Source organism: Sinocyclocheilus grahami, unplaced genomic scaffold (assembly GCF_001515645.1).
Source record: "Sinocyclocheilus grahami isolate Dianchi unplaced genomic scaffold, SAMN03320097.WGS_v1.1 scaffold238.1, whole genome shotgun sequence".
Classification (NCBI taxonomy): domain Eukaryota; kingdom Metazoa; phylum Chordata; class Actinopteri; order Cypriniformes; family Cyprinidae; genus Sinocyclocheilus; species Sinocyclocheilus grahami.
Window position 1 is genome coordinate 45824 of NW_015505417.1, and position 10919 is coordinate 56742.

The following is a 10919-nucleotide window of genomic DNA, read 5'->3' on the forward strand; positions in this document are numbered from 1 at the left end:
TATTATGTGATTGTATAATTATGTACAGTACCTTTCAAAAGTTTTAAATATTTTCATTTAGCAAGGATGCATTACATTTATTACAGAAGATTTCTATTTCATATAAATGCTAAATGCTTTCTGTTAATCAAATAATACTGACAAAAAAGGTATCATGATTCCCACAAAAATATTAAGCAGCACAAGTGTTTTCAACATTGATAATAAGAAATGTTTCATGAGCACTAAACCAGCATATTAGAATGATTTCTGAAGGATCATGTGACACTGAAGACTGGAGTAATGATGCTGAAAATTTAGCTTTGCATCACAGGAATAAATTACATTTTAAAATATATTAAAATAGAAAACATTTTAACGTAATTTTAAACTGCAATTATATTTGATAAAAATACTGTTTTACAGTATTTTCTATTAAATAAATGCAGCCACGGTGAGCATAAGAGACACCTTTCCAAAAAAATTTAAATAAATAAAAATCATACCAACCCCAAACTTTTGAAGAGTAGTGTGTATATATAATGTGGCTTAAAAATGTACCAACATTATTTATTTATTTAAGATGTAGTCCATTCATGAATTTTGATCATCCAGGCTCTACAGTTGATCTATAAAAGGTCAACATACAAGCCATTAATGCCACATCGAACTATGTAAAGTATTTAAGGTCAAAATGTCTATAATCAGACTCAGAAAACCAATACCAGTCAGGTTATGAGGCCTGCTACATTGTTGCAAAATTCAATGTTTCAGTTTCAATGCTGGGCCATTTTTTAATGCACAAAACAGAGAAAGCATACTTATTCGTCAACAAGGCCTTCATGAAACTGCATTATAATGGATTAAACTACTCACCCATTGGTTGAGAAATACTACTGTTTCTTGAAGCAAGTTCCAGGCAGTGACAATGCACTCAACAGCACTTTCTATTCAACAATCTGGAAATTGATAAATACACTTCTTCCCCCTCGCTCTGCAGGTTTGAGGGCAGAGGGACTGGTTGAAGGCACCACAGAAGTGATCAGTCACTCACAGGGGCTGGTGGCACGGCTGGAGGGCCTTCTGGTGCTGGGAAATAACAGTGACATTTCCCTACGTGTGGAAACAGTGGATGCGGATGAGGTCAAGGTTATCCAAGCCCACACGCTAGTGCTTTCACTGCAGAGCCGAGTGTTTGAGGAGATGCTGAGAAACCGCAATAGTAGCACGCTAGTGCTGCGAGAAACAGCAGAATGCACTGCCATGTTCGAGAAATTCATCAGGTGAGAATCATTGAATTTGGGAAACTGTTTATTTTTTAAGTTTTTAATTAATTTTTAAAAAATATTAATTTAATTCTTTTTAAATTATTTTGTTATTTTTATTTGTAATATATTTTATATTCTTAATATATATAAACTATTTTTATATATTTAAAATATGTACAATATATTTTATGCTATTTTAAAGTAGAACACAAAAGGAGATATAATAAAATATTTTATTTAGGTCTAAACTAGAATTGCAAAGCATCATAAACATTTACCACAGCACCACAAAACTTTTTCTTTTTTTGAAAAGAAAAAAAACCTGCAGCGCTGTATCATCCCAACATGTTAGCCTAAAACATGTTGGGACATGACCAATTATGAGAACATTCCCATCCCACACATGTCCAAGACTCTCTCTAATGGCCAATGTTGGAACTGCAAAGTTCCTGCTCTCAGCAGCTCAGACCCAAAAGGAGATAACATCTCATGAAACATGAAACAAAACAGCAATATTTAAAAATTAACTCTCTGCTCTAATCTAAGGCAGCTTTATAATGAGAAGGGCATAATAGGGTGACATTACAATAGTGATGTGTAGCTAGCGTGAGAAGATGTTTTGTTACAAGAGCACATGCCGCCTACTCATTTATTTTGAATGAACTGAAGTTTTTTTGTTTGGGGTTTTATTTCCTTTATAGCGATCCAAAGGATAAAACGACAAAGATACAATCAGAATAAAAAAAAAAAAGGAAAACAAGGCAGTGACAGCATTAAACTACAACGGTAAACAACACAAGAAGATGCATTATTATAAAAAGAGATTTATATTTGCATATTATTTTATCAGGCAATAGTCCAATTTGGCTCACAGAGACATTGGATGCCATATCTGAGACAACCTGTTAAATAGGCCTAGATAAGGGTTGCCAGGTTTTCACAAGAAAACCCCGCCCAATCCCTACTCAAAACTAGCCCAATCACGTTTCGAGGGGGTCCCCAGTTGGCGGAGTTCCTCCACTAAAATTCACATTCCAGGGGATAAATATCATGTTATTGGAGTCGCTTCAACCCGCGGCAACAGTGTTAAAGTAGACCAACTCTGCAGGAAAACCGTGGACTTGGCAACACTGGCCTAGATATCCAGGGTAGCAGGACATTTTGGCAATCATTCAGTTCATGAGCTGCTGAAATATGAATTGAATTAGACACACCCAACAGGAAGCTGAATTGGAATTCAAATCGGACTGACAGGAAGACAGACTGCAACTCATCCAACACAAGTGTATATAGAGATAAGCGTAAGTAATTACATTATTATTTTTGAATAATCATGCATATTTTTTCCTGGTATGTAGAACATGCCACATTTTTACAAAACTAGTTTTTTTTTCTCAGTTAGGAATATTTCTCAAAACTACTTTCAAAATACAGCCAAAATGCTCACCACAATGTTGTCAGCTAACTTTAGAAAGTTCATTTAATAAATGTATTAAATATTTGGTTGTGAATATCACAAATAAAGGAAATTTAAAAAAATCCAGCCAAATCAATACAGCCAAATGTTCACCACAATTTTGTCAGCTAACCTCATAAAAATAAAGTTAATTTAATATTAAATTAATAATCTTCTATGAATATGTTATTTGGTGATGATCCATGAAGGAATGGAAATGAAAGTTTTTTAGATGACAAATAATTCTTAAAATTACAGCCAAAAACAAATAATACAATGAAAATGTTCACCATGTTTTTATCTAACTTCATAAAATAAAAAATAAATAATGAAAAAATAATAAAGTTAATTAATTAATATAATTAATTTATTAATTATTAATTTCTTGAGTATTCTGCAATGAATATCTCCTTTTGTGTTCCATGAAGGAAAGGAAATAAAAGTTGTGTAAATAATGACAAATTTCTTAAAACTACAGTCAAAATGTTCTCCACAATGGTGTCAGCTATTTTTATAAAAAAATGTATGAAATACAATTAAGGTTTAAAAACGTATTACATACATGAAAGTATTATATAATACATACTACTAAATTAATTACACAATAATATACATTTAAATAATAATAATAATAATAGAATCAAATGCAATTAAAAATCACAGGTAGGACACAGTTTGCTACCTTTAAACACAGGCAGTGCACTGAAATTTTGTGTAAGATACACTGAATGAAGCTTGATGAACTCGTTGTCTTGTGTTTTGCAGATATCTGTATTGCGGTGAACTCGCATTGCAGTTAGACCAAGCCACACCACTGCACAGACTAGCTACCAAGTACGGCATCTCCAGCCTCCAGCAAGGACTAACCCAGTACATGAGCCAGAACCTGGCCAGCAATTCTCTGGGCGGTCACGTGGTGGGCTGGTACCAGTATGCCACTTCGGTTGGTGACACGGCGCTGAGAGACAACTGCCTTCAGTTTTTAGCGTGGAATCTGTCATCGGTGCTGCAGAGTGCAGAGTGGCCGTCGGTTAGTGTTGAATTGCTAACGACCCTCCTGCAGCGCTCCGATTTAGTATTAAAGAATGAGCTGGAATTGTTTGAGGCGCTTGAAATCTGGCTCACCCGGAACAACCCGGACACCCTGACAGCAGAGAACACCCTTCGACTGGTGCGCTACGCCATGATCCCTCCACGCGAACTGTTTCGCTTGCAGCGACAGTCGGCGATCATGACGCGCTACCACGAGTCGGTGCGCGATCTTCTCTACACGTCGTACCAGTTCCATTCAGCTTCACCGCTTCAGCTGGCCAAGTTCTTCGATGTGAACTGCAGCCTCTTCGTGCCCCGCAACTATCTCTCATCCATGTGGGGATCTCAGTGGGTCATAAGCAACCCGGCACGGGACGACCGCAGCACTAGTTTCCAGACCCAGTTGGGTCCGAGTGGTTTTGACTCCAGTAAGCGGGTGACATGGAACGCCCTGTTCTCGCCCCGCTGGCTCCCTCTCAGCATGCGGCCCATGTACACCGAGCAAGGTGCCATGCTGCCACTGCGGCCCGATGGAGGAAGCGGCATTGCCCGGCCTCGTGTCATCATCACACCTGCTACTTCCAGTGCAGATTTTGCAGGTGTCAGCTTCCAAAAGACTGTGCTCATCTTGACAAAGCAGAAGAACAAGCTTGTGGTGCGGCATATCTTGGGTTTCCACCAAAGCACAGAGGAGGTGGGGGATTTTCTGCTTGGCGAGGACCTGCAATATCGCACGTCTGAGTACCTGGTGGACGGATCGCTGTACTTGCACATCATTGTAAAGCCTATCTACCAGACTCTCATAGCAACCAAGAAATAATGTAACAAGTACACTGAAGTAGAATACATTTTAGATTTAGAAGGTCTAAAGTTTTATTGATGCATGGAAGAAAATGTTTAGGTCTAATGTGATTAACACTATTAAAGTGCATCTCCACTGTCCTTACTCTGGAAAAAAAAAAAAAAAGTGTTGAAAATGAAATGCGATAATCCACGTGTACAAAATTTAAGGGATAGTTCACACAGAAATTTTAATTCTGTCATCATTTACTCACCCTTGTGTCATTCCAAACGTTCTTTTTTCCATGGAACACAAAAGGAGATGTTTGGAGGAATGTTAACGCTGCTCTCTTTAATATAGCAAAAATGGATGGAGAACAGGACCTGTCAAGTTCTGAAAAGCACAAAAACACTCCTAATACATCTTAAACGTATCCACATGAGGCATGCACGACAAGTTTTCTAAATAATATTCTTGTGTGAAAAACAGACTGAAATTTAAGTTGAACATTTTACCTTGTGGTCACCATTAACTGGCATTAAACGAAGAACAGCTTTGAAAATCTGCTATGAATATCTCCTTTTGTGTTCCACGAAGGAAAGGAAATAAAAGTTTTGTAAATCATGACACAATTTAAATTTTCGAGCAATTGTTGCTTTAATATAGACCTGTGACATACACTAGAACTCATATCATAGGTATTTTTTCAGCTTGATTAGGCAGAAGCCCTTTTCATTTTAGGAAACTACTAATTTATGTGTAATCACCACAACATCCTTTGTCCACACTGGACTCAATGGACAAAGAAAGAGAAAGTGCACAGAATTGTTGAATTTAGCATAGTATTGCATAAAGTATATTGCAAAAAAGAAACACGTGTTGCCACAATAAAAACATTATTATTATTCTTAACATTTGAAGGTTTAATATACTACATTTAAAGTGTTTCAAGGTGCTTTTGTAAATTTAATGAGAAATATCACATCTTTCAAACCTGTAATGTCTTGAAACATCACACAGTTGTGCTGGTTATTTAATTATTTAGACCATTAAGTGATGTTATAATTCTTAGTTAGGCCTAGTTATTTTTCTGTATTATCCTATCTGTGCTCATACTATTTTCTTAGATCTGTTTCCTTGCATGTTGGGATCATGTACAGTATTCACTCCCCTGTGCAGACCACACAATAAAAGACATGAAGAAAGTCTGAGTCTATCATTGATTATGTGGGCAAAGGAAAGAAGACACGACTTCAGTCACATGGTCATCATCTTTAGAACTACTAAGTGGTCACCAGCGGCCAGTGCAGAGAACAAAACACTCATATGAACAGGTTCTTTAACGATGACTGTAGTCCGACTCGCGAAAGAATGATTCTAATGAGTCGGTTCTTTAAAGTGAATCAACAACATGCAGCGCTAGTGGAGTCCGATTCCCGATCGAATGACTCTTATGAGCCGGTTCTTTCAAGTGACTCGAAAACACTTACGAATCAGTTGGAGCGCTTGTAAATTAATCTCTCAGGACGTCAACGAACCAATAGTTTGTGTGACTGAATTTTTGTTTTGCTGTAATCAGTAATATTTTATATAAATATGAATCAATAATACAAAAAAAAATTATCGCGTTTATGCCAAGTCTTTGTAAACAGAACATCCGTTTTTTAAAGAACGGTATTTACTAATGTAAATTGATTTCTAATGTGTAAGATCGTTCTGTTGATATCTGACATGTTACCAAAAAAAGTAGTAAAACAACTCGTTAGTGGACCTGAAATAGTTCAGAAGAATCAGAACAGGAACAAGAACTGATGATACATTTTCTAACGATTTCCAAAAAGACAACATTTCCGTCATCAAATACTCAGTTTCAAAATGAATGATGAGGTTCACTTCCTCAAGTACTTCACGCCCTGCTTATCTGTCTAAAATACTCAAGCGTAATCTGTCTGTTAGCCTGAAAGAGTCATATTAGCATTAGGCCTGCTCCTCCTTTTTCCCCGGCGCACAGCAATTACGTGCAAACTACCAGTCCCATGATCCCCGGCGTCGTCAGGCAGGAAGAACGTGTGTTAGCAGGGGCTCACACTGATCCAAGTTAGGAGCGCTCAGCTGCTGGCCTTGGCCCATCATGTAAGTGCCTGCCGAGGTTTCTTTGCAGAGCGGTTGCAGAAATCTCTCCGTTTTCGTTGCGTGCAATTGAAAGGCCAGCCTTTGCACGGAGAACAAGTTACCCGACGCCCAAAGGCTCCGAGTGCATGAAGATCGCGGCTTGTATTTTGCACCTTTGTTGCAAACAAGCCCACTTGAAGCCTCACTGCGAGGGATAGATGGAAGGAGGGAGCGACCAGGAAAGCAAAGTCTTTTGTGCTTCCCCTTCCCCCAACCCAAAAGAGGAGATGTCCGTGCCAAAAGGAGGTAGGTACTTTTTTTTACTCAACCGATCCGTGCAAAACCTCGGAAATGCAGCAAGCGTTGCATGGCTTGCAAAGTGCACGGCTGCAGCTTCATGGTGGCCAATGCATTAAAAGTTTGATGGCTCGCGAGGGTCAGTTGCAATGCCTGTTTTAATGATCTGCCCTTTTGCAGAGTTTTTGGTAAGGCGATGCACTCATTAGACACTCGCACAGGCGCTATTGGCATTCTTGTTGTGCCACGATTATTAAAAGAAACGCCTTCTTTCCGCGTTAAGGAACTGCCTAGCCAGCAATGCAAAAGTGATTGTGCAATGGCAACGCTGTCCGCACCCGACTTATTCACGCGCACGAGGCGATTTTCTCTCGAACAATGTTCGATTGTTACGTCATGCCGGCCTCGGCTTCGTCCTGCACATTTAGATTAGTTCATACAACTTCTGACGTTGATGCATGCGAGGTGCATTAGATAACATGCAACTTTGGCCGACGGGTGAGTGTGCAAGTGCAATAGGGAAACAGGGACCTGACAGCCTGCTTGCATGCCATGTTGAGCATGCAACAATTTTTATTAGTTGCGCGTAATGGAAAATCATTCGGACGCTCTGTCACGCAAGCTTTGTTCCAGCGGTAATGCATAGGTAGAGGCTGCAAAAATAAGGGCCTAAATATAGTTTTGTTGCTGCAAACAGTTTAAGGAACAGGCTTCAGATGTGCTACACAAGAAAAATACTGTTTCCTATTTTAAGATTACTTGATTAATTGTGCATATTCTAAAATGGACTTTTACTGGCATTTGTTCACCTGTTCATGCACAATCATTACACTCGTTGTATGCAAATTAGTTGCACGCATTTTCATCTTTTCCACATACAGTGCCCCACTGCATGAAGCTTTGCCTGCTTCAGACCCTGCCCCTAAATTGACCCGCCAAGTTATGTGACAGAGGATGTGACACACGAGTTAAATTACTGGCTGATGGACATATTTTTAGTTATGCAATTGTCATCATATGGTCAAAAAAATGGCATGCAAAAGTTGATTTGACCATCTTTTAGTGTCTTTAGGTTGCAGCGCTATATTTATAGTACTTATTTCAAAATTACAGACGTTTTAGTAAACTGAGGCATGTCTTAAAATTATTAATTTGCCTTGAGAATTCATGCATGTATATCAAAACCCTGCAGTATATAGCACTCTTTAGTACTGGTGCACGTTTCAGACTTTTCTACCATTTACATTTTGGAATGCATGCTCCGAAAGAAGTATAATAATAATAATTCTGACCAAAACACAGGGTTCCCAGCACTGCATGCTTAGACCCCTTAATTACACTCCATGGAGCCTTTGCAACATATCTAATGTCCCTGCTCTTTCACGGAAGTACTGCATAGAGCCTGTGTGTGAGGTTTCTCACACCTTGGGCTGAATTGACATACATGCACAAGCCCAAATTAAAACTATGGGCATCAACTGTTATACTGGGTCCATTCCTATCAAGAGGCAGATTGCAGCGCAGGAGTATTTACATTTTGAGAACAGAACACTCATGGATCATATATTAGTAGGCGTGGTTGAAGAATGTGTGATTCTAACGCCCTAATGAGGTGATTTTGCATAGTTGAAAGAGCAGTAATTGTGTTGTTGTTGTGTAACAGTGACACACCTGAGGAACATTTGAGGAACTAAATCCTTATGAACCAAGCCTCCGTCATGCAAACAAACAGCTTTACCTTTGCATGAGGAGCAGGTAGTGGATTGTGAAGGGCAATGTTTTAGGGCTGCTTGATAGTGCAACTAGTTTAAACTTAAATATAAATGTATTGTATGGTTACTCCTTAAAGGGATAGTTCACCCAGTGTTCAATTACTTATGTACTTCCAAACCTGTATGCATTTATTTCTTGTGTGGGAAAAAAAAGAGATATTATGAAAAGCTGTTTTGGACTTTTGGACTGCTTTTAAACATTGCTTGATCTGTGCGTATACGTATCTCTCCTGATCCAGATGAAATGACTTTTTCACTGGAGAAAGCAATATTATGGATAAGATACTCACATTTTCGCTGAAGCAACAGTTTGAAGTTATTAATGATGGATTTGTTTATTACAAACACACAGCTTTTCATTTTACAAGATGTTAATTGATCGACTTCGGTCTCTCATTCTGACTGCACCCATTCACTGCTGAGGATCAGTTTGTGAGCAAGTGATTCAATGCTACTTTTCACTAAATCTCTTCCAATGAAACAAACTCTTCTACATCTTGGTTGACCTAAGGGAGAGTAAAACTTTAATTTTTGCATGAACTATTCCTTTTAAGAATTTATTCTTAATTTTCTTCCATGCACATGCATGCTTGTAGTTTTTTTGTTATGATGCATTGCACACTAAAACTGATCTGAAGTGTCAAATGCCTTAAAGCTGCATAGTTCAGCATGAAAACTGAAAGTCAGATTATAAAACTGATTGGAAACAATCACTTTTAAGTGGATGCACGTAGACCGTTTAAACATTTTCTGGCTACTATTTTCCTGGTTGGAAGCTATTTCTTGGAAGAGGAGCCCTGCTTACATCACTGGGAGTCTATATTGTGCTTGTTGGCCCCTGATTCATTGAGTTTGCACTGGCCCCAGTGGTGCACACAGCGAATTGATGTCCCCGCCATGCAACCATGCAGCATGCTGCCGCCATGCACAATTGTTACGTTTGTCATGCTAATAGACCACAGAGATACTAAATCCCCTATTTGCGACAGCTCAATTGTTGGTGACCGTCCAGCCTTGCTGTGTTGTTTTGATGCAATAGCATCAGGATTGTTTTAAGCATTGTGCAGCTGATCCCCCTAGACCTTTCACTTTTCCTCTGTGTGCGTGGAGAGCACAACCATGCCGTTCCATCTCTCCAGCATGCTTTTGCATGAATTTATGTATGCTGCAATTCAGGGCATAGAATCTCCACTAGATACTTGCGTGCAAATCAGTCTGCACTAGGCATGGGCCGGTATGAGATTTTGACGGTATGATAACCTTAAGCAAAAATATCACTGTATCACGGTATTGTCGTTACCGCTCTAAAATGTGTTATTTTTAAATGACTGGGTAAAAAACCCCCCAATATATTTAACATGCCTAACAAAATATTAGCGGTTTTGAAACCGTGAAATTTTCAAATCACAGTATACCTTGAAACCGGTAATCGGCCCATGCCTAGTCTGTATGTTGGCAAGCTTGCATCCCAGTCTCTATATATCAACGAAAGCAATACATTGCATGCGTTTTTTTAAGCAGCTAAGCTGTTTTTAATGGGGTAATGTCAGGCCTGGGAGTGTCCTCCTGCTGAATCGCTTGGGAGTGACCATATGATGACTCTATTGGCTCTCTGGGAGGCCCTGTCTAGAGGCCCCTTTCTGTATGTCTTTGTTTTTTGCTTTTTTCCTCTCTCTTTCGTTCTCTCGCTCTATCTCTCTCCTGTGGGCCGTGAGCTATGCTGGGCCGCAGGAACTGCATTCTGACATTGATCCATCTTATTGCAGACTTCTGAATAATTGACCACTTTTAGGGTTTTCTCTTGAAGGCCGCCAGGGTGTCTCTTACCATAGCATTACTAACAGTATTGCTTTCCAAGAATGGACTGCCTTTAGCTTATTGCAATCAGGGTGTGAAATACATGTCTAGAAAAGGTAGAGGTTACCTCCTTAGATGCCTCATGTTGGGGTGAAAAGCAGTTTTTTTTTTTTTTTTTTTTTAAATCAATCCAAAATGAAAAATGTATCTGAAGTATATAGTTTTTTTTAACAAGGGTGCTTTGAATTGTTCAAACTTAAAAGGCATTTATAATATTACAAAATATTTCAAATAAATACTTTCTATTCATTAAAGAATCCTCAAAAATTGTTTCAGTTTGTGTATATGTGTGTATATATATATATATATATATATATATATATATATATATACACAGTATATACACACAGATACACTCACACTAT

The 10919-nt window shown here is 38.6% G+C and overlaps 2 protein-coding genes across 3 annotated transcripts in view; both read left to right on the forward strand.

The window, feature by feature from the left end:
* The window catches only part of LOC107597820 (BTB/POZ domain-containing protein 17-like), a 28220-nt gene extending 22119 nt beyond the window's left edge, over positions 1 to 6101 (forward strand). Inside the window, exons 2-3 of one of the 2 annotated variants that reach the window (XM_016289009.1) lie at positions 980 to 1262; positions 3469 to 6101. In XM_016289009.1, coding sequence (XP_016144495.1) covers positions 980 to 1262; positions 3469 to 4555 — 1370 coding nt within the window. In that variant the 3' untranslated portion in view covers positions 4556 to 6101. Of the gene's footprint in view, positions 1 to 979; positions 1263 to 3468 lie in introns of those variants that run through there. The other variant, XR_001610494.1, reaches the window with a different exon arrangement.
* Positions 6102 to 6428: 327 nt separating this feature from the next.
* Positions 6429 to 10919, forward strand: part of LOC107597823 (dual specificity mitogen-activated protein kinase kinase 6) — a 22385-nt gene continuing 17894 nt past the window's right edge. The window contains exon 1 of the mRNA XM_016289015.1: positions 6429 to 6934. Coding sequence (XP_016144501.1) covers positions 6847 to 6934 — 88 coding nt within the window. The 5' untranslated portion in view covers positions 6429 to 6846. The remainder of the gene's footprint in view (positions 6935 to 10919) is intronic.